Raw genomic sequence first — 22924 nt, 5'->3', positions numbered from 1 at the left:
TTGGCTTCCACCGCCCCTTGCCCGCCCCATTGGCTCCGGCCTCGCGTTGCGGCGCCGCGGTTGGCGGGGACGGACGTCAGTCAGGCCGGAGCCCCCGGGAGCGCCCGCCTCCGCAGTTATCAGGTTAGTGTTCGCCGCGGTGCTGGGGCTCGGGATTCCGAGCGGAGCTGGTTGAGCCCTCAAAGTCCCTCACCGCGCTGGCTTTGGGGGGGTCTCCATCGGTGTCACTGCACGAGCGGAGCCGGCGACAGCGAGCGACTCCCACCAGCCACGGACATGGACATGAATAGAAGGATCCACTTAGAGCTGCGGAACAGGACGCCCTCAGATGTAAGCAATGCAAAATAATAATAATAATAATAAAAATCCATCCCACATTATTTTTTTTGAGGGGGGGGCGGGGGGGTGCATCCCAGCCCCGCGGGGGGAGCGGCGGCGGCGGCGGGGCCGCTGCTGCCCTTGAGGTGCCTACCTGTGTGTGTGTGTGTGGCCGTGCACCCCAATTTGGGGGTGCCCGAAGGCGCACGCGTTATGGTCTAGGGGGAAACTAGAGGCTGCTCCTGAGTCTGCCGGTGTGCGATGCCTTCGAGGGGGCTCGCCGTGCATTAAATAAAAATAAGTTGGTGCTCCTCTCTCAGCGTGTTTAGTTCGCAAATATTTGTACTGGGTGCTGGGCAGGGAGAGGCAGACAGGGACTGCGAGTGAGTTGCAAATGGTTTAGTTTAAAGTGCGTCTTCATTTCTTTGCAGTGATCAGGCAAGAGAGACTGGGGAGCCATATTTGTAACTTTGTAGTCCTCATGAACGCGCCCTTTCTCTCTCTCTCCCTCTCTCCAGATGCTGAGAAGATAAAAGAAAAGAATTTTAAACCAATGCTTAGCGTTTTTGGCGATCGGGTATCGCCGCCGGTAGCGCGAGCGTTGAATAAAAAAAATATTGCAAGAAATAAACGCACTCTCCACCCCCTCCATCCCCACACACGCACAAAAAGGCTGGATGTGTGCGTGTGCGTGTTTTTCTCTCCCCCCCCCCCTCCCCTTTCCTTCCCCCGGGGCCGGACTTCAGGTTGTTGTTCCGCGTCTCGCGGAATAAACGAGAGAGAGAAAAAAAACTTTGTCAGGACGAGGGTGGAAAAAAAAAAAAAGGGGGGGGGGGGGGAAGAGAGTGGAAAAAAAAAAAAAAAAAAAAAGACCACCCCAACAGAGTCGGCAGCGGGGGGTGCCCGGAGGCAGGCGGGGCCCTGAGCCCGCTCCGGCGGGGCGCGAACCCGGGGCTCGGGGAGGCTGAGGGCAGCGGCGGGGAAGCCCCCTCCCCTCCCCTCCCCGCCCCGCCGGCCCCCGCCAGGCCCTTGCATAATGGCCGGGAGGGCGAGGTGCGCCCCGGCCCCGCGGAAGACGAACGGGAAGGGGAAGAAGGGGCGAACGTACCTCTCTGGGGGGAGGGCGGAGGCAAGGCGGCGGGACGCGGCCCCGCGGCTTTTCGGTGGCCAGGCGCGGTGTCCGAGGGACAAAGGCGGGCAGGTCGATGGAACCTGCTCTTTAAAGTTTAAAAACTCCTGGGCGAGGAGGAGGAGGAGGACGGGGGGGTGCGGGGGGAGGAGAGCTCCCGCCACCGCCGCGGCACACGCCGCCGGCCCCGGCGGGCGGTGAGGCGCGGCCCGGCCCGGCGCAGAGAGGCCCGCGGGGGGCTCATTGTTCGGGCGCGGGGGGCACAATGAGGCGAGCGGGGCCGGCCGGCTCGGCCCCCCCCCCCGCCCCGCCGGGCCGCTCCCGGCCCCGCGCTGGCAACGCCACACCGCAAGTAGGACGCGGCGCCATGTTTTTTTCCTCTCTCCCCCCCCCCTCCCCCTTCCTCCTCTTCCTCCTCCTCCTCCTCCTCAGCTGCGGCGGAGGGAACGGCTGGCGGCCCTGCCCGCCCCACCGGGCCGTGAGGGGAGCCCCGCCGGCCCGGCCCGGGCCGCCCGCCGCCGGCTCCCGCTGTGGCGGGCCGGGGGTAGCGGCGGTGTGGGGAAGTGCGACATGAGGCGTTGGCGGAGGGGGGCCTTCCCGCCGGCACTGCGGCTGCGGCGGCGGGGCCGGGCGGCGGCGGCGGAGGGGCGCCCGGGCGCCCTCTCCGACATGACTGCCAGCCGCCGGGGCTGCCATTTTGTCGCCGAGCGCGGGGCGGGAGGAGGCTTGTGGCGACCGCAGCGGGACGAGCCAGGAGGGTAAAAAGGCGCCGTCGTCCTTCAGCCCCCCCCCCCCTTTTATTATTACTTTTAGTCATTATTTTTTTATTTAACCCTACGGGTGCCGCTGCGGGCCAGGGGAGGCCGCCCCCCCGGCCCACCCCAGGGAGCGGGCCCCGCCACCGCGCCGGGCCGGGGTCCCCGCGGCGGCGGGAGGAGCTGGCCGCCCCCGGGCAGCACGCCTTCCTGGGCAGGGCCCGGCGGGAAGGTAGGTCTCTGCTTTTGGGGCTCCTTTTATTTTTAAGTAATTTTTTTTTTGTGTGTGTGTGTGTGTGTCCCCTTAGTTTTGCTCGATTTGTCCCTCGCTCTGCTGCTGGAGGTTCACTCACCATTTTAAACACAGACCTACGGTTTAAAGACCTGATCCAGCATGTTTTAGGTATAAACTGGTGGTGTGGGTTTTTTTTTTCCTTCCATGCTTGGGTTTTGTTCCGGTTTTGCTCTGTTCTAGCTTATGCCGGAGAAAGTTGAGAGAGATGTGATGGGGTGGGGGTTCACTGTTCCTCAGCAACTCGAAATCTGCAGCAGTTCAAAGTAAAACAAAGCTGCTTTAACCTGTCGCTTTTTCTTTTTACCTGCTAGCCTTTGACTCTGTCAGTGAGTTAAGTGCATCAGTCCTCCCAAGGTAGCGAAGGCAATCACCTCCGTTACAAAGCCAGATCTTCCTGGCTTCCTGCGAAGCGGGATAGAGATGCCATTTGGGAATGCTGTTCTGCTTAGAGTCCGCTTTGTAAAGACGTTGATGACAGATGTGCACACGTGCGTTTGTGTCGTGGAGAATTAAGCGTGTGGTTTGAAGTCTGTTTCTCTGAAATGCCTGTTAAAATAAAATTTAGCTGAATCCAGGTAGCGCTTCAGCTAAAACACTTGGAACTGACGTTTAGAAGCAATTCTCATGCCAGCATCATTTATTTACAGGTTTTAGTAAGTCTTTGGCCACAAAGGGGATGGTTCCGTGAGTTGTTTCCATTAGTCCCTGCTTTGATAGGTAGGCAGTGTTTGTCCTCCTGGGGGGGGATTGTTATTTTTGAACTTCTAAGTGTCATGTAAATAAATCTTGGTGAAAATAACTGTGAATATACTTGTTTGGGAGCTTCTGCCCAGTATGTACTTAAGTTTTGTGGTACATCTTACATTTACTATATCCTGTTGCCAGAGCCTACAGGATCAAAACTTTGTAAATCAGAGTTAGATAGTAGGATGTTGATAAGGTGTTGTGGTTCTTTCTGAGCCTATATTAATATTTTATATTTTGATCTGCTTAATACAGTCCTTCAGTAGAAGGCCATGTGCTACTGTGCAGCTGAGCTAGCTACTTTGAGCTGTTAAGTCATATAATCCTGTAAGGTAACATGTTGACTAATAAAGCATAATGCAAATGTCCTGAAGTGGATTGTATAGGAGCCATCTCTTCCTTTCCTTCCTCAGCCTCTATTATTTTGTTGGTTTTGGTTTTTGGTTTGGGTTGGGTTTTAATTCAGTCCATTTTTATATGAATCCAGTGTTGGTGAGAGGTCTGGGGTTTTGGTGCTTGAAATCTGTTTTATCTGTGGGTCGTACAGCCAGAGTTGAGCTTGCATATCTACTTTCTGCCCAGATATTTCAACTTTTATCCCATTGCATTTAATGGTCACTCATAGTAATGCACTGGCTGTAGCCTGTGTCACTTTGCTTATCTTACCGACATGGTTTTGTACTATAATTAACTGCCTGCTAGAAATGGGCCAGGTGCAATTATTTCACATGGGTTTCCTCCAGAACCATCAGCTGGTAGTGGTGTAACTGCTGACCTCGCAGAGGGCTGCTCACCTGGGCACACTTATGGGCATTCTTGTTCATTCCCATCGTAAACTCTATTAGTAAAATGCAAAGACTGTGAAACAGGTTCAGTACTAAGGCTCTGAGCCAAGTGACACGGAGGTAGGTTTTTGAAATCATGCACAAGACTCATCTCTGCTTTACAGCTGCCACTCCGGTTCATTTAATCTGAGGATTTAGTCCTTTATCAGCTCAAAATTATGACAGTGATAAAATACTGACTGTAACATTGAATATTTCTCACTGTTCTTCTGGCTTTCTTTGTGTTGTAAAACTTATTTGACAGTCTGATTTCTCTTTGGTTTTCTGTGGATTTTTAACACTGAAGGGAAATGTGGTATAAGCATGTATACAGTCTTCTTTCGAATGAAGAATATTAAAAAAAAAAAAAAGGCGCTTTTCATCCAGCTAGTTCCTTGTTGTGATACTTGCAAGAAGAGTAAAGAGTTTAAAGTGACACAGGTCATTTCAAAGACCTGTGTTTAAAAAAGTATTTTGGTCTTGCATGTGGGTGCAGATACATACTTTTTTACTTTCCCCAGTCTGAACAACCTCAAAATGGGAAGGGGATGTGCTCCTAGGTTTGAAACACAGTGGAATAGGATTGTGTCTGGGGCAGCATGAGGCCAGCACATACGAACTCTGTGCGGTGTGTGCAGGGCATTGTGGAATTTTGCAGACTTGTATCACTTAACCACTTACGTAGCTGACAGCAGGGTGTAAGTGTACGAAGAAACAGCTGTCTTTTTTGCAAACTTCTCAGGTTTGTGTAACAGCTAGTTTTCATGGCTCTGAATTTCCAGATGCAAACCTGGTAAATGAGTGTTCTGTGGGATGGATGGCTGCTCGTCTTGGAGGAACTGCAGCCCTAAAAAATCAGGCTGGAGAATGGGTGTGATGTGTGAGCTGTCCTCACTCAAATTTAGACTTGTTTCGAAGCTGACTACTGGGCTGACCAGGAAAGTGTTTGGCAAATTCTCTTTTCTTAACCTGGACCAAGTTTTAAGCATATGAAAGGAGCTACACATGTAAAACTGAAAAACACTGGTATACAGATCTAAAACGTTGCCTAACTTTCCTGTTTCTCAGTGATGCTGCTAGAAAGTAACAATGGTAGATTTTTATTTTTTTTTAACCTGCGACTCTTCAGGAATTCCCTTTTGACAAGCAATATGTAAAGTGCAGTCACACTTACAAAACTTTCTGTATGATTCAGGTTGTGTGTCCAAGTACAAGCTTGATAAAACACATTAAGAGAAATAGCTGGGGTTTAGTTGATGTAATTGTGTTGTAGTCGGTCAAGAAACACATCTGAAGAAACAAAGGATCTTGTCCTGCCCACTAAATGAAACAAGTTGTTGAAACAATGAAAAAATAAAATGCTTCTTAGTACAAACCTCCTAGGGTTAAGCCTAGCTGTTACAATCCATCCTTGCGGCAGGATTTGTGTGCTATGTATCAATAAATAGAACATACCTTTCTGCTGTAAACGTATGGCAAAAACTCCTGACTGTTTCAAGGTACTACTAATCTCTTGCAGAGATTTAGGACTTTTAAAACATTTTGTCTTTTGCTGTATTTAAAATACTACTTTATCTATGGGAGTGATGCATCTTTAAATGTACCATTGAATGGTGGCACAAATATCAGTGGTTGTTTTCTTCAATATTTACATCCCGTAAGGTTAATGTTTACTTGATTCTTCCATTTCATTCATTCTGTGGATTACTCCCCCCATCCTCCTGCCACAAAGGTATATGTCTTGGTAAGTTGGAGAAGCTTGAAAATTAAGTACCAGACCCACGAAACATGTGGGTGCTATGTTTTGGATGCGTTTAGAGTGAATTAACAGTAAGGGAAGGTTACAGGAGTAGTTCTGGTTTGCCCACCAGGATCCTGGCACCTCTGGGATCCCAGCGCTGTGGCAGGGAAGGAGCAGGACTTGCCCCTGGTGCTGTGAAGGGAGGAAAGGAGGAAGGGAGGTCCTCTCCTTGCCACCCGCTGAGACAGGCTTGCCATTTGTGGAGCGCGTGATGGCTTTCAGCAGTCTTGATTGACAAACAGTTCAGCTCGATGAACCAAACCCTCTGTGTCTGCAGCGAGGTACAAGTCTCGGGTGGGAATAGAGAGCAGTGATGTTTTTGTTGTGCTTTGGAGTGATGGACACTTCTCAGCTATTTATGTGACACTACTGGCTTGTTCTGCATATGATTTTTTCCTGTATCCTCTCCTGCTCTGCTATCCTTCAGACAAAACAGCTAGTAAATACACAGCCTGTAAAATTTACTAGGTTGCTAAAATCAGTCCCAAAGCCCTTGCATATGTAAGCATGACCTTTGAAATACTTCCAAAAAGAAAAAAAAAAAAAAAGCCTGAGTGGTTTGCCTTTACGCCACTGTGTAAAAGTTGTGCTCTCTATTGGAGCACTCATTTGTCCATCGACTTGGTCTATTGAACAGTTCCCTTCAAAGCCATAAAAAAAGCTAGGAAAAGCTTATCTTTTGCAAGTAAGATTTGCCAGTGCATTCTATAGCAGCTGACATCTTCAGAGACTGCTTTCCATATTAAATATGCAGCTCTTAAAATTAGTCTTCATTTAAATGCAGTGTTTCTTTTTTATGTATGTCTCTACATCAGTCCTTTGTTGCTGAGGGCAATTCAGAGTACGTGCAACTGAACAAACTAAGCGGTTCAGCTAAATGCTTAAACTTTCTAACTGCAAAATTTTTAAATTAAAGGTGCAATGCAATCTCCTGTTTTGCTTCTGTTTTATTTAATAATAGCTGGCAGTGAATGAAAAGCACTTTGAATGTGGTATGAGGCACTCTGTTTCTCAAACAGAGAGAAAGCAAGACATGGAGCTGAAGTGACCCATGCAGTGTCACCCACCCCAGCCAGGACAAGAGCCAAGTGCTCTGCAGTGGACGATACCCTCTGTGGAAAAGAGGGAAGCAAGCAATTTTAATGTGAATATTAGAAAAACATTTAATGCAAAGATCAAGCAATTTAATTGTGTATTTGAAACAGCCTTTCTAAAGAAATATTTGGAGTTTTTACGGAGTTACCATGCTAACAGTGGAAACAAACCCAAAACCTGGCTCTATGCTTTTGAATGAAACAGCTTTCCATGTCACTAGAGTGTGTTCTTGATTTATTAATTAGTGTGTTGCTTGTGCATATGGCTATACTGACCCTTGTAAATGTGTGGTAGTATATTTATGTGACTCATGGGGTTTCTTTGTTGGGGGGGTTGTTTTTTTGAGAAAGGCAATGGCAGATTATTATTTCTGGAAGTTTTTTAGTACTGGAGGTGCCTTATAATTAGATAGCAGTGTAAGAAGTAGTCGGAATTGCCAAGTCTCATCTGCCACTTATGTGTTTCACTTGGACCTTTAGTTACTCAGAGAACAGAGCAAAGGGACATGAAATTAGTTGGAGCCATATGTATTGCTCTCAGGGTTTATAGCTATGCTATGTAAAATATTAAGAGGGTAAAAAAAGTAAATGTATTGATACTGAGCCAGATTTTTTTCTGAACTATGCAAGCCGCCTTAAGCTGTCTCTGAACACAGAGCAGCTTTGATTTAAAAAAAACGAACACACATAACAACAACCAAACAAATAAAACAACAAAAATTTCCCGTCTCTCCTCCCCTGCTCCCTTTCCCTTTGCCAGGGTTGAAGTGATAAAGGGCCCACTCCATGCATGCAGAGTGGCCAGCAAACAGAGGGTGCGAATTATGCTCATCCTTGGGAGAATGAAGTGAAACAGAAGCCCAGCTTGAGGGGAGTTTGAAAGGTGTCTTTAAACTCCTATTTTACTGCATCACGTTGAACTTGGGTACAGCAATGTAACAAGCTGCTTGAGTCTGGACTGTGACAGATGTGCACAGAGGTGCCCATGTTGTCACTGGATTGCTTTTGGTCCCTATACAAATGTTTTCATGCAGTTCTTTGGTTGTACCCTCGAGTGGAGTAAATCTGAGTTTCTTCATCATGTGACTGTTGGATCAACTACATTAAATACAAAGCGCTTGCTAGGGTATAGTTTACAAACACAGAGTAAACCTGTATGAGAACCATGTCATTATAGTTCAAAGACAGTGGTATTAGGATCTGTGCACACCCACACGTATTGGTGCTGGTAGTGAAAAATACAAAGGCACCAAAACTATATCGACATGGTGCTGGAAGTTCAGTTTTGGGCTTCTGAAACCTTCCGCTGATGCATTTAAAAGCGTTGGTGGGAGTTTCCGAGAAAGAGATGCAGAAGAATGAAAGTTTGGTGGGGTTGCATCATTTTCAAAACCCCTAGTTGAATTTTGAGGTCAGGCAGTAGTTTCATGTGACCTTGTTGCAAGAATTTAGAGTTCCAGCTTGGTTGAGTGAGTATAAAATAGGCAAAACAGCTAGCAATGGAGCGGGTTGCCGTTGAACCAGGTTGCACTGAAAGCTGTTTTTTTTTCAGCAGTTGTGGGTTGCAGTGGAAGGGGCCAGTTGCAGAGTGCTGGTGGAAGGGCCACCTGTGTTGGGGTGTGGGGAAATCCTGTAACCTTCAGCCTGAACTGCTTTGAAGTGCTGACAGACACCTGCCGTTCAGCTGTGGTGAGGCGCTGTGCTTGTACCTGCTGTCTGTAATGCTGGTAACGAAGCACTGCTCAAAATTGCAAGGTATAGGCGTTAATCCCAGCCAGTCCCTTCTCAGCCGTCGGTCACTGCCTCTGCTAATACAGCTCTCAAGTAGTCTGGGTGCTAGATACCTTGCCCATATCTCAAGGGAAATGATTTGTCTTATGTGGCCATTTTTTGTATAGCGCTTCTCCCTGCCCCGGGATTTGCAGATTCTTTGCCCAATGTGGTAATGGCCAGACCCTGTGCAAGGTAAATGGCTGTTGGCTGACTAGTTAAGACAGGTACTGCAAATGAGTTAGATCTATCTATTTCATCTCAGATACTTACAATAAAGCCTCGAAGGGATATATCAAAATCCAGAATCACATGTTTGTTTGGTAAGGAAAAAAACTTTCCTGCCGTCACCTGCAGTTGGTGCCTTTATTCTGCTTTGCTTTTTACTGTATCTTGGGGGGAGGAAGAAGATATCAATGCTCTTGAAAGTTTCCCTTCCCTGTTAAATTTAATTCTGTTTGTGGCTAGATCCTCATCCCTGAACATCTCTACTGGGCAGTGCTGAGCTGCCCAGAAGGAGCAGCAGAGGATTGCTCCGCTGAAGGGGAATCCCCCATGGCACCAAGCCAGCGTAGTCGATGCCACAGCACCTGCCTTCCTCCCCTCCCCTGCCTGTGGGCAGCGTGCCAGAGGTAGGAGGGGGTACAGCCTGAATGGACAGCGCTCTGGCAAGCCTGGAAAGGCTGAAGAGCTCTTGAGGTCCGTCTTAATTGATCTACAGCAGCCCAGCAGCTGCTCTAATTGGGGCTAGAGATAATTCTGCACTCCTCTTTCCATCGCTGTTTTCCACCAGGAGCTGAACTTCGCATAGCCTGGCTTTGCTCTGTGTTTATAGCACAGGGGGCTCTAACACAGCTGAAGATGTGTCTTGGATGCAAGGTCGCAAATGGCATGTGGTGCTATCCTGTTTTTTTTTAAAAAAAAAAAATAAAATGGAGTTCTTCAAGTTGTTTACATTTTGGTGATCATCCTAGAGTAGAAATTGCATCATGTCTTCGAGCCTTTGGAGCAGCTTTGTTAGCCCAAGGTATTAAGTAGGCTGTTCGTTCAAGCATCTTTTGGCCTAGGCACATTCCAGATAGTATCTGAAATGGAAGTTCATGCAACATTTATCTCCTCCAGTAGTAACTTTGGAGGAAGCTTGTAATGTGAGCATGGAGAACATCATATCCTCACCATCACGGTGGAGCTAAGCATGAAAGATGGGCTCCCTCAAGACTTGGGCATTATCTTGAGCCTTGTCAAAGCCATGTCTTCCCCAACAAATGAGAACATGGTGACTGTGGAGGAGGGCTGGCTCCTCTTAAACTTTGCACAAGTCGAGTGGAATAGAAATGTATCGTGACCTATTTCTGCTCAAGGATCCCCAAATCTGCATGCCTATGGATCTAGAATTCAGTACAAGAACTAGGAGGACACAGGTCTTGGCAGTCTGGTTACAGTAGACAGCAACAGTTGTTCTTTTCTGTGGAGTGATGCAGGGCTTTGTATGGACTTTCGAGACCAAAAATCTCCCAAAGACAGAAACCCAAGTGTCTTCAAGAATTGTTTGTGCGTCTGGGAGAGAATAAAACTGTCTCTGCTTTAAGAAGTAATTTCAACTTCACTTCCGCATACTACAACTGGCTTCCCTTGCTCTCCCTTCCCTTCTTCCCCTTTCCCACAGCTCTGCTCTCCTCCAAATGAGGTTTCCATTGAGTTAAGAGGCATGTCTCTCCATGCTCCCCCAGATCATTTGGTTGGGAGCAGTGCAAGACAGAGTTAACACCCTCATTTTTACCTGCTTTTTTCAATAAAAATGCCACATCCTAGGATATTCCGGTCCTAGGGTACCATACACAATGTACACTTCAAAAGCATCTGGTTCTTTGTGCTGAAAATGAGATGTTGCAGCCTTTGCTGTTCCTGCTTGTAAAGACAGAAGAATGGTATTTATACATGTAAATTTGCCTTTTGTCTTTTTAAATTGTATTCGCAACTGTGTCCTTTTGTCACCTTGTTAAGCTTTCAATTACAGACTGGGATTTGGGCACCTAGTCCCAGTTAATGGATCTCCCTGCCCATGGGTTGTAGGCTTTCTGAAGTAGAGACTTTGGCCTTTTTATCTGTTACAATGGAAATGTAGATGAAGGTTAAGGTGGTAACATGTGTGGCTTAATAGTTGCTTGTGTGTAATACATTCTGTTGGCTGTGTATGTGTTGGTAACTCAAGAGCAGGGTCTGTTCCAGTGAGGCAGCCTGCACTGGGAAAGGGAGGCAGGAGGAGGTCTGCTAGGTACTGTGCACAGCAGGCAGGTCCCAGATGTCACTTTTGAGGACTCCCAGGAAATCTGGTGGCTGCTGGCACATGGTTGCCTGTACTTACCCTAGGAATAGGTTAGAGTCTCACAGTAGACCCCATGGCTATATTAAGGGTGTTGTATATGCAGTTGGGAACACAGCTTAATGTAGTAACCATACTAGGAAACAGATAAGAGTCCCTGGTTATCAAGCAGGCAGTAATGTAGTGTGATGTCATGAATCGTGTAGAGATGTAGGGGATGCTGTAATCCACGGTTAACTGTGTAGCATGCGTTAACAGAGATGTGATGTCATGTGCTGAAAGCGTCTGGGACTATCAGAAATAGAAACTGAGATGGCCACAGGAGAACAGGTCCGAGGGGCATGGCCTGAAGAGTTTCTTGGAGAAGCAGCAATCTCTACTTGCTTATGTGTGACTGCTGAAACGTGAGGAGTGATAGCAGCAAACCATGGAGCAACGCTCAAGCAGAAGTACACAGACAACCAGGAAGCACCTGCTTGAGCAGATGGCACCTGCTGAACGGGGGAGAGGGGCAGCAGAGCCTTGAGCCACCCCAGGAATGCAGAGGACAAGGCAGAACAGCAGGCTGGGCAAGAAACGCTTGGCAGTTGGAGCTATATGATGTGTAATATCCCTACCCAAGCACCTGGCGGTGCCTTATCGTAAATGCTATCGGAGACGTGGGTATGTACTATAGGAACCAGCCTAGCCACCTGTGTGGTAGGTTTTCTGCTAGACGTTTACCTGCGGGTGCCACCTTAGCTGTTCAGGTGAGTATTGCGGGGTTATTTGTGGTGGTTGGTTATCTGTGCTATGTTGTTCGTCCACTGTTTCTCACTATGTAGCAGGTTTTTGGGAAGGTAAGTATGGGTCATGCGGTTTGTCTTGTACTTTTATTAGTACTTACTCCAATTAGTGCTTTGATTTGTTTATGCATTGTGGCATAGACAGCGATAAGGTTAACAATATACAACTTCTGCTAGTTGTGTCTTCTTGTCTTTGATGCAGTGAAACACAAATTAGCTGAGGGCGCTTTCTCCCTTAGCCTCTCTGCAAATGTGTTCGGATTGTCCTCCCTAATTCCCACTGCTCACCTGTGTGTCTGTAGTATTACAGAGACTGCAGCGTGATACAACTAGATTGGTTCAGACCAGCTTGAGGCCTGCTCATCTGGTTCAGGTGTGTAACAAGACTCAGAAAAGGGTGCTTGCCTGGGCTACCTGCATCAGGCAAAGGTTTATTCTGTGTTTTAGTGACAGAAGATGAGGAAAGAAATGTAAAAAACGTAGTCTTGCTGTGTGTTTTCAGGGAAGTTCAGTAGATGTTTGGAGAGTGATTCAGGAGCTCAAATTTTCCTTAAGATTACAAAGACTTCTGAAAAACAAACAGGGAATAGGTTTTTAGCCCTTCTGTCATATGTCTGTGGTAGTGAGCTGTTTTAGATGGAATGTAGCTTTACTAAGGTCACCTTTCCGCTTCTCCCTCTCTGTATACTGACACAGTTATGTGCTTACTAACTGTCAGGGTTGTAGTATGCCTGGATGAGGCCCAACATCTCACAAGGGGACTAAGATTTGAGAAGAGACCTCTGTGCAGCAGCCGGCTAGCTGGAAAAGTGCCCCATTAACAACCCAGAGGGGCCTTGGGGAGCAATGCCCTCGCCCAGGGGGGATGGCGTTGCCTCTCTGGTTAACTGCAAAATAGCAGCTCCTTAAGGAGGAGATGGCAAGTCAGAGTGGGATGCGGGGTGGACAAGACTGCAGACTGAGGCTATGGGCAAATAGCTGCAGGTGATTTTAATGCTTAGCAAAACTGACTAAGCTGGTGGTAGTTTCTGCTGGTTGTACTGTATGCAGGAGAATTGGGTACAACAGCAGCAGTGAGCGTGCACGTGGCAGTGAAATTGGGAGAAGCCCCACAAGCCCAGTTCATCCTTGTTTTGCACGTGTGTATTTTCTATGGGATTCTAAAACCTCTAAGAGCATAAAGCCATCTTAATTTTGATTTGAATTTTATTTTGTGCAGTCACATGCTTTCAGAAGCAATCCAGTGCATTAATGTACCTCTGACCACATAAGCACCAAAATTATGTTACTGCGGTTGCGCTTGTGGAGCATTAGGAGCCTGTGCTCTGCTGTTTCCTATATGAGCTCCTCAGTTCGACCAAGCTTTCTACCACTTGCAAACCTGGTTGGTTTTATTCCATGAGAGAGCTTCCCCATACCTTTGCCCAGTATCTCTGTACTGGGCACAGCAAAGAAGAGTTCTGTATCAAAGTTTTCTGCAAAGCGGAGAGGAATCGGCAGTCTTGCCCTAAAAAGAGCAAACTAAAAGTAGAAGCCAGTTGGCTCTTCTGCTGCCATATTAAAGTATTTTTCTTCTGCATTCAGTGATATTTCTAGGTCCTGTCAAATCTCTTCTCTACCCCTGAGGAAGCTTTGTCCAGTTCTCTGTTTGCTGCTTCTCCACCCTGCCCATGGGGAGGATGAAGGGTTGGATGTCCCAACTCCTGGGGCAAAGGCAGATGCCGTTTCTTTCTCAGTGTGAGGTTTAGGTGCTGCTTCACTCTGTGCCTTTGGTCTGTCTGCTGCATAGCTTGGAGCCGGAGCTGACTCCCAAGTGCTGGCTGCTGCGGCTGTGAGCATTTTCCCTCCCTGAAAACTCCCTCCCGCCTTGCTTCATCTTCCTACGAGTGCTCTTGCAAACTTCCTTTGCAAAGAGAATAAGGAAAAAAAAAAACCAAAACAACAACAAACCAACCCATGCTCTGCAAAGCACTAGCTCCCCAGCATGGGGAGATCAGCCCCTTTCTGCGGAGAACCTCCTCTCGGCAGCGTGGTGCAGCCATGCTCCTCTGCCCTCCTCGCCCTGAGACGTGTCCCTAGGTGGATGCTCAGATGAACCACCTCGCTGGCCAAGGGAGATAAGGGGGAGGCAGGGGCCTCATGTGCTGCTGGGGAAGGACACAGATAATGGGGAGATGTAGCTGCTATTCATTCCGGGCCTAGGGTGGAGCTTTTTTTATTTTACTTCTTTCCTCTCCCCCACTCCCCCCCTTTTTTTTGGGGGTGGGGCGGGAACTCGTCTCTGTGTGTGTCTGTGTGTGTGTGAAGCAGATGACTGAGAAAAGTGTGTGTTTGTCCCCATATTGATCTCACTGGAGGTTCCTGATACTCAAGATACTCGTACAGTAAGAAGATAAGCATGTTTGCCTTTAAAATGGCTTTCTTGCTGTCTAAATTTCAAAGCAAAGAGGATTTTTCTGTAGTTAGTTTTTGGGGTTTTGCTTCCTTCTGCCCACCCCCCAGTGGAATAGATATATGTGGGATCAGGAGCATTTCACTCTGGTTTCTTCTGACTAGCCTAAAATTCTTCTGGAAGACTTTTGTGTAGTCATTCCCTATCATAATTCTTCTAGGAAAATTGTAGAGTCTTGGAAAATGTATTTCCTGTCTAACGCTGATCCTCCTACTCTCAATGAATCACTTGTACTCTCGTGTTGCTTTGGGCTGACTTCCCTATTGACTTCAGTGCCTGGGATTTAATTAGAAATCTAGGGATGTTATTTGGAGCTATAAAGCTACATAGGATTCTTCTCTGTGCAGCAGGATTACAGTAATAAAAAAAATTAAGAAAATTAAATATTTGCATATTAACTGTCCTTGGTGTGAACTGAAGAGTTGCTTCGTGTTTCTGCATACACCATTCTTGCAGACTTCTTTTGATCCCATCCTCAGCGTAAAGCAGCACACCTTCCCTTTCCAAACCCCTGAAGAAACCTCATGCACAGGACAGGGTTTGCAGAAGGATGGGTTTTCCTGGGTGTTTTTTAGGGGAGAAATAACCCCCAAGAGAAATAACCAGAAATTCTCTTGTTGGTGTGAAAATGTATGGATGTTCCCAGAATGGGTGGGCCCTTGCTGTGGGGTCACAGTCCTCAGTGGCAAAGCTTCCCCAGAGCATAGGAAAACTTGCGCTGGCTGCTAAGGCACATGAATCCTCTAAGGCTGAGTTGGTTTTAGGGTGAAAAGGAGCAGTTTTATTCAGGGTGGGGCATATTTAAGGGCTCTTTTGTGTTGATGTGGTTGTTTTGTGTCCGTTGAAGATAGCACCAGCAAAAAGAGCCGTGCTCTGTTTAAAACCATCCACAAAACGCTGCAGGCTGTAACTTGCTGTACCCACCCGTGGGACTGCCCTGCTTTGGCTGTCAGGCAAGCCCTGTGCTGCTCAGGCCCATGGGGACATTATCTTTGCCTCTCCCTTCCAGCCTCCCTGCTGCAGCAGGACAAGGGAGATAAGGGGCACACTGCTGCAGCAGCAGCTGTGCTTGCTGAACCTCGCCTGCCAGCATCATCTGACACATCCCTTCTAATTCCCCAAGAATCCATGGATATCTTCCCCTAAAGTACTGTCATCAAGCTGCCCTAATGAGGAGGGATGAGGGTGGGCTCCAGCAAGACCCACTTTAGGATCACCAGTACCCTACTTTAGGTTTCAGGAGCATCTGAGCAGTGATCTCTCCATGCTTGAAAAGCTCAAATAATTTTTTGCACGCAGAAAGAACCTATTTTAACAGCTGATGGTACATTGTAATAGCACACGGGCTGTACGGAGTGTCAGAGTTGTAGGTTAGTTTAAAAATAGGTTGGTTTCCTATTTTTTAGAACACTTACTCCTTGCGTTTAAAAAAGATGATGCTATTTCTAAGAACCAAATTGGTTAAGCCAGGATTAATGTTTACATTGCTTATAGAACAACACAAAGGTAGCAGTTCAAGCAAAGCCAAATAATTTGTATTTCTGGGACACTGCTAACCGTAGCAGCAAAAGTAGGGATCAGATACTGAAAATAACCTATTGCATACTTGCCAGTTTACTGGAATACCTTTCATTTTTGCCTGATCTGTGTCATCCTTTGCTTGTGAGTGAAATCTTTATCCTCCATGCAGGACGTCTTACATTTTGCATTGTTCTCTTTCCAGGTTAAAGAACTCGTTCTTGACAACTGTAGGTCATATGACGGCAAAATCGAAGGCCTTACAGATGAGTTTGAAGAGCTGGAATTCTTGAGTACAATCAACGTAGGCTTAGCCTCAGTTGCAAACTTACCAAAGTTAAACAAACTTAAGAAGGTAAATAAAATGTCCTGTGTCATATCCCTCCCTCTTTGCTGTATGCCACATGTGTAAAATAGTTGTTTGTATAAAAACATAATTAGCTGACCAAACTGTCTTATGATACATGTTTGCACTAAAACCTCAAGATGTTTATGTGCCTTTTAGCTCGAGCTAAGCGACAACAGAATCTCAGGAGGACTGGAAGTGTTGGCAGAAAAGTGTCCGAACCTCATGCATCTAAATCTAAGCGGCAACAAAATAAAAGATCTCGGTACAATAGAACCTCTGGTAAGTTGGTGCCGTACAGGGTGAAATCAACCCCTGTTTTGTGATGAGTGGAGGCATTATGGGCCTGGAAAGTCCGAAGGAACTTGCAGCGGAGTGTCTTTGCCACTGCTCAGCGGAGGGGTGCGAGGGGCCCTGCCCAGCGTCGGGCAGCGCTGCCCCGGGCTGTGCCGGCAGCGTGAGCGGCTGCTTCCCTCTAGTGGCTGCTGCTCCGGGGCCGGGCTGCCCCACGGGCACTGCAGCCTTTCCACCCTGGCGTGGAATGCCAGTCTGTCCCCCAGATGCTCTTCCTGAGCTCGGTGTGGTTTCCCTGAAGCACTGGGTCTACAATCACCAGCCACCACTTCTGCCAGGGGCGTGGAGCGCGCTGGTGGTGGTAGGGGCCAGCTGCAGCACCGTGTGCTTCCATGCTGGGCTGGCTCGTGGCAGCTGTGCAGAGGTTGCTGAGCTTCCAACTGACTCCTGCTGGTTTCCGTTATCTCTCCTGCTCACGGCCATTATACTACTTATTTCAAGTGCTGAGGTCAAGTTTGTCCAGTGGCGGTTCCAAGAAGCATCCAAGTGACAGTTCTGGTAGTGCTGTTTTCTAGGTTTTGGTTTATGTGCCCTTTGCTCTTCAGAAATGAAGTTTTAGCTCATGCTTATTTCACAAATACTTCCTCTTAAGATGTCTAGAGGAGCGGTTCTCATCTTGGATCTCCTTTCCCCCAGCAGAAGGGGAAAGCAGAGCTCTTAAACTCATGTAGCAAACAGATGAGAGGGAGGATCGTAAGTGCTCCCAGTTTCAGACTTACAGTTCTCTTGATGTCACCGTCACTCCGCATGCTAAACTCCAGTAGGGAGGTACTTCATAAGACTTGATACAAATCCTCAACTGCTTGTGCTTTTATTGTTAGTACTTTAAAATGCCATGGGCAATGCAGACCAACTCATCCTCCTCAAAAAAACCAAAAAAGAAAAAAACCCAAAAAAATATTAAAACTGGGAATTTAATTCCTGTTTGGTTTCTATGCCTTTTTTCATTTTTCCAAATGCTATGGTAAAATCTGTTAAATTTTTAAAAATCTCTCTTAGCAAAATACATGTGTCCAAAGAATAGTCTGTTTCTTCTTCTACTGAAAGTAGTAATTTAAATATACCTGACTGCTGACTCCAGGTATCTTGCATTGTGCTTTTGGGATAACTGACTGGACTACCATTTATTCTTAGCTTGCCCCCTCACAGCATGTATGATTTTGCACCATTGCCTCTTTCTAGACTTCAGTCTTCTACTTGTGAGATGCTGAACTTGATTTTCCACTCTCAGATACTAAAGCAGCAATGGCCAGGCATTGCAGATTTCTGTTCCACACCAATTTAGTAGGAAGAGACCAAAATGACCCTTTTGTCATGGGTAGCTCTTGACCACATTAACCCTGGCTGCTGTTGCATTCTCTGCTTTGTAGAGAATTATTGTAACACTGAACTTCAGAGACTTTTTTTTTTTTTCCTTTGCAGAAAAAGTTAGAAAACCTGAAGAGCCTAGATCTTTTCAATTGTGAGGTAACCAACTTGAATGATTATAGAGAAAACGTATTCAAGCTCCTCCCGCAACTCACATACCTCGATGGCTACGATCGGGATGACAAAGAAGCACCGGACTCTGATGCAGAGGGCTACGTGGAGGGCTTAGACGACGAGGAGGAAGATGAAGATGGTATGTGAATTATGCTACTTAGTGTACGTAAGTTAAAAGATCGATATGCTGCCTAGTACATTTTGCTTCCAGCTCTGACTTGTTGGCAAGAGAAGGGTGTTCTCAGCAGCTCCTTCCTGACTGATGTAAAGGAGAAGTACCTCAGTGTCCTCTGAAGGAACGAGGGGAAAGGAGATGGGCAGGGCCTGAAAGAACTACTTTCTCAGTCTTATCTCTAGTGAAAGATCGGGATGACAAAGAAGCACCGGACTCTGATGCAGAGGGCTACGTGGAGGGCTTAGACGACGAGGAGGAAGATGAAGACGGTATGTGAATTTGTGGTACTTGGTGTACGTTAAGTTGAAAGATTGATGTGCTGCGTGGTATGTTTTGCTTCCAGCTCTGGCTTGCTGACAGAAGGGTGTCCTCAGCAGCTCTTCCTGACCGATGTAAAGCAGAAAGATCCTGGTGCCCTCTGAAGGAACGAGGGGCGAGGAGATGGGCAGGGCCTGAAGGGGCTACTTTTTCAGTCTTCTGTCTAGTGAAAGGTGGGGAGTGAAAGGGTGGGAGAAGAAAGGGGCCAAGAGGAGGAGTAAGACACTGAAAGACTTCAGGGAACAGTACACGCCAGGGGGTGAGGACAGAAGGCAGAAATGGGTAAGAAAGGATGGTGTGCACACGCTGCAGTTTTCCAGGAACGGTACGGTCAGGACAGCATGGGCAGTTGTGTAGGGCCTGATGGAGAAGGGAGAGGTGGAGAGCCAGGTTGGGCATAGAAGAAAATAGCTGGGTCGAGGAATTAAGTGAGGGAGCCATGGCATTAACAGGAGTTTGTAGCTGCTCTGTGAGATCAAGGAGAACTAGTTGAGATCAGGCAGAAGAGAGGAGAGTGTACGTATTGAAGTCTGCCTAGAGCAAGCTCTGTGAAAGGCACTAACAAAGCAGCAAGCAACTTTTTAATGTTAGGAAAACACATGGTGGGTTCCATGTGCAGTAGGTGCGGTTCTGCCTTCCCCGGCAGACTGCCCTCGGAGGCATCAGTGTACCAGTTGGATGAGTATCTGGCTGAGTTTGGGGAATTTGCTAGACTCTTCAAACCCAGCTGCACAGCAAAAGCAGAATAGCTGGACTTGCACTTTTCCCTCGAGTGCTGAATGTGAGTGAGCTCTGGTGAGAGGGGCGAGTGCTGCAGCAGTGCCTGGCAGAGTGGTGCATTCAGCCAGCAGCACACAGGTTCTCATCAGAGCACAAGTCTGGGCCTGCATTCAAATGCATGAAAAAGCTCAAAAAAACCCATTCCTGCAGCATGGAAGACACTTTCTGGTTTGTTGCTTGGGCTAAGTTGCGTTTAATCTCTTTCCTCTCGTGAAAAAGAGATTGCAAAGCCATAAGATGGATGATGTGTGATCCGTTTGTATTGCTCTGGCAGTATATAAAGGCAAGGGGTGTCCCTTGGGGAGGGTTCCCAGTGCATGGTTGGCTTGTAAGGTTCTGCTCTATCCCTGGTGGGAGCAGATGGACACTTGCAGATGAAGAGCTGCAAGCATCCTACGGGCTCAAAAATGCATATTAGTAGTGGGAACCGGAGCAGCTGAAGCTAAAGCACTCTCGAGGCTGCAGTGACTTACTGCCAAGGCCCCTGCAGCCCTAGAGCAGCTCAGAGCATGGGTGCAGCTGCCACACTACCCTGTCACTGGGTTAAAGAGGCACAGGACTGCATCTAGTAGCCCTGCCTAGCAGCTGGAGAACTGCCTTTAATACAGTACTGCCCTTAAGCAATGCTTTCAGTTTGCTCCTTGTGGCGATAGGAGGTCAGATCTCAGGTGGCCACACTGAAAAAAAAGTAAACTTTAAATGTCTGAGTGGTTAATCTTGTTTGGCTGTACAGAAGAGGAGTATGATGATGATGCTCAGGTAGTAGAAGATGAAGAAGACGAGGAGGAAGAGGAGGAAGGAGAAGAGGAGGATGTGAGCGGAGAGGAAGAGGTAAGGATTTAGGCAGTTAATAATGGGTGTGGAGTGAACGTGCTGTAACTGGGAATAGTTCGGCAAGAAATGGACCAAATATTAGAGGCTTTTAGTACTTGAAGCACGTGCTTGCCTTTTCACTTGAGAAGCATCACAGTGGGGGGTAGCTTTGAGGCGTGCCTGTCTATGAGCCAGCTGCCATCTAGTGACCATTGACATGAAATCATTCTGTTTATTGGGCTGGTATCAAAACTACTATCAGGAATGTCTGTGGACCTAGTTTGTGGGTTCTTAGAAGGGCTGGGGTTACAGCCTTCCTCCAGACAAGAGAGTGGTATGTGAATTACTGACCCTGTGCTCTCAGGGCAAGGTTCCTCCTTGGGCATGTACCTTGTGGTTGTTCAGGATGCTGGAATTCTTAGCGTAGCCCAGCTTCTGTGTGTAGTTGTGCTGAGCCAGGTACAGTCTGCTGAGACTTTGCTGTTGGCAGAATCACTGGGATGGGGCTAAAATTTGACTGTAAGAGGTCGTGTTATCTGTCCTCTGGCCAAACAGTCTTAGATCCTTAACTGCCACTCCTGAATGGTCAGCCTCTTCTCAAATGGTCAGCCTCTTCTCAAAACTGGCAGCAGCTCCTCAGGCTCTGGAGATATCTGTTCGTGTTTTAACCCTCTCTGCCCCTAGACCCATAGAATCATTTAGGTTGGAAACAGACCTTTGAAATCATCAAGTCCAACCATTAACCCAGGACTGCCTAGTCCATCACTAAACCGTGCCCCTAAGCACTGCACCTACTCCTTCTACTGACCAGTCACCACGTTTTACTAAACTGGGGTCATCACAACAGAATTTGCAGCAGCGTGTCAGCGTGAAGTACAAAACCATTTTCTTGCTGAAGGCTTGAAGCTAGAAGTGGCTGCTATGATTGCTTGTGATTTTCTGCAATGAAACTTGGGCCAGAGTCCAGTTACACTGTACCAAAAAACCGCACTTATATAAGTGCGTGGGAAGTGTCTGCCTTTTTGTTTGGTTTTTGTTTAAGATGCTTCAAGGGCTTTCTCTCTGTTATAAAATGGTGTTGAATATTGCCAAATTGTGAAAGGTGCTGCACTGAAACTGACTTTTTTAATCCTTTTTTTTTTTTTTTTTTTTTAAATCCAGGAGGATGAAGAAGGCTACAACGATGGTGAGGTAGATGATGATGAAGATGAAGAAGAGCCCGGTATGGCAGCAATCCAGTTTTTGCTAGAGATAATAATACTTGCTTAAAAAAGTTAAATTACCATTTTCTAAAAAGCAGGCTGTTTGTATGCCTGCTCTTTGATAGCAAGCCAGTAGCTAAAGTAGAAGCTTGTTGAACTTGTTCAACTTCTCAGCAGCATGAGGGAACACTCATATAATTCAAGTTGTGTTTTATTTTCTAGATGAAGAACGGGGACAGAAGAGAAAACGAGAACCTGAAGATGAAGGGGATGAAGATGACTAAACTGAATAACCTATTTTGAAAATTTCCTATTGTGATTTGACTGTTTTTACCCTGTATTTCCCCTCCCCACACCCCCAACCTTTTTTTTTCTTTTTCTTTTTTTTTTTTTTTTTTTTTTTCCTGATTGTAATGTTGCTGTGGGAACGAGAGGGAGAAGCAGACTGGGTGGGCAAGGGAATAAAATACTATTTTTACTGCCACTCCTCCTCCTATTCATTTTAAATTTTTTCTTTTTGTTCCCTCTCTTAGTCCCTGTAACTGCAATAGTAAGTATAAACCAAGTGGTAATTTGTTTCTTATTATCGGAGTGGATAGTTTGACATCTTTTTTTAAAAAAAAAAAAAAGACAAAAGAGTTTCAGATCAGTGGATGATACCCCAAATACACATACTTTGTTCTGAGACAGCTCAATAGCATTGGTTGCTGGGATTTTTCCACCACTGCCAGTCACTCAATACATCGTAAGCATTTTTTCGGGGGATGCTGCAAATTTGGGCAAGGCATCCTTCCACAGCAACAGGTGTGAGAATGGCATATTGATAAAGTGATTTCTTTGTTGCCTGTCCGTGAATGACTGCCATTTTCAGCCAATGCTTTCCCTGCTTTTGTAGGTACCTTTTATTTTGCTGTTTGTAAATAGTGACCAAATGTTTTTGTTGGTTTTTTTGGGGTGTTCCTTTGGATCTGGTTTGTGGGGTGAATTTGCAATCCCCGCCCCCCTCCCCTCCCTGCCCTGTGTGTTGTGTGTTTTCCTTTCTGTTTGTTTTTGGGGTTGTTTTTTGGTTTGTTGTTTTTTTTTTTTTGGCTAGGGTATAGCCAATACACTGAAAATGGCAGGCATTTAAATATATATATAAATATATATAAAAAGTGTTCCTAATTCCTGAGTTACTAGTGAAATGAATTTGACAATTGTAATAAAAAAATGTTTCAACCCTTTTAAATAAGGTGTGTACTATTTTGGTCTGTAATATATAACACCTAGTCAATTTTAAGTGATGAGAAACTACTTCCACTTGTGCTATATACTTTGAAAATTTTTACAAACCTAAATACAGGAGGCAGTTCAGCATGTAGGGTAGGAGGTTTCTTTTCATACACTCAAGCACGAGATACTAATACAAAATTGTATTTTCTTACCTAGTGGAAGTCAGTAAAATGACTGAAAATGCCTAGTGAATGTACAGTTTTACTTTCATATCCCTCTTTAAAATAGCTTTAGAAGTGACTTGTATTTCCTAGTCAATATTTCATCTGTATAAATACATTTGCAATAGTTTTTTTTTTTTTCCCAGAAGAGCCAAACTTTTGAGTTTTATGTCTGTTTGTCATTGATGAATTTCAATAAATCTTTTTATACAA

General features: G+C 46.4%; 1 protein-coding gene and 1 long non-coding RNA gene across 6 annotated transcripts; one reads left to right on the top strand and one right to left on the bottom strand.

Annotated features, from left to right (window-relative positions):
• Window positions 1-134: 134 nt before the first annotated feature.
• ANP32A (acidic nuclear phosphoprotein 32 family member A) lies at window positions 135-22924 on the top strand (the record flags this gene model as incomplete). 5 transcript variants are annotated; one of them, XM_080395377.1, is made up of 10 exons in its annotated part: window positions 2018-2205; window positions 2511-2605; window positions 12141-12211; window positions 16014-16163; window positions 16314-16436; window positions 17931-18129; window positions 18336-18434; window positions 19997-20094; window positions 21238-21298; window positions 21501-22924. In XM_080395377.1, the coding sequence occupies 10 exons, from the start codon at window positions 2018-2020 to the stop codon at window positions 21560-21562; spliced, it is 1146 nt and encodes a 381-aa protein (XP_080251503.1). In that variant the 3' UTR covers window positions 21563-22924. The 5 variants fall into 5 exon arrangements, with proteins under 5 accessions (XP_080251507.1, XP_080251506.1, XP_080251505.1 ...); XM_080395379.1 differs by lacking the exons at window positions 2018-2205; window positions 2511-2605; window positions 12141-12211 and adding exons at window positions 139-330; window positions 11312-11802; XM_080395378.1 differs by lacking the exon at window positions 18336-18434.
• Window positions 703-1566, bottom strand: LOC308067109. The gene is made up of 2 exons (XR_013929455.1): window positions 1427-1566; window positions 703-839 (listed from the first exon to the last, which is right to left on the bottom strand). It is a non-coding gene; the product is annotated as an uncharacterized lncRNA (long non-coding RNA).

This window comes from Falco punctatus, assembly GCF_963210335.1.
Source record: "Falco punctatus genome assembly, chromosome: 7".
Lineage (NCBI taxonomy): Eukaryota > Metazoa > Chordata > Aves > Falconiformes > Falconidae > Falco > Falco punctatus.
This window is presented reverse-complemented; position numbering and strand designations above follow the sequence as displayed.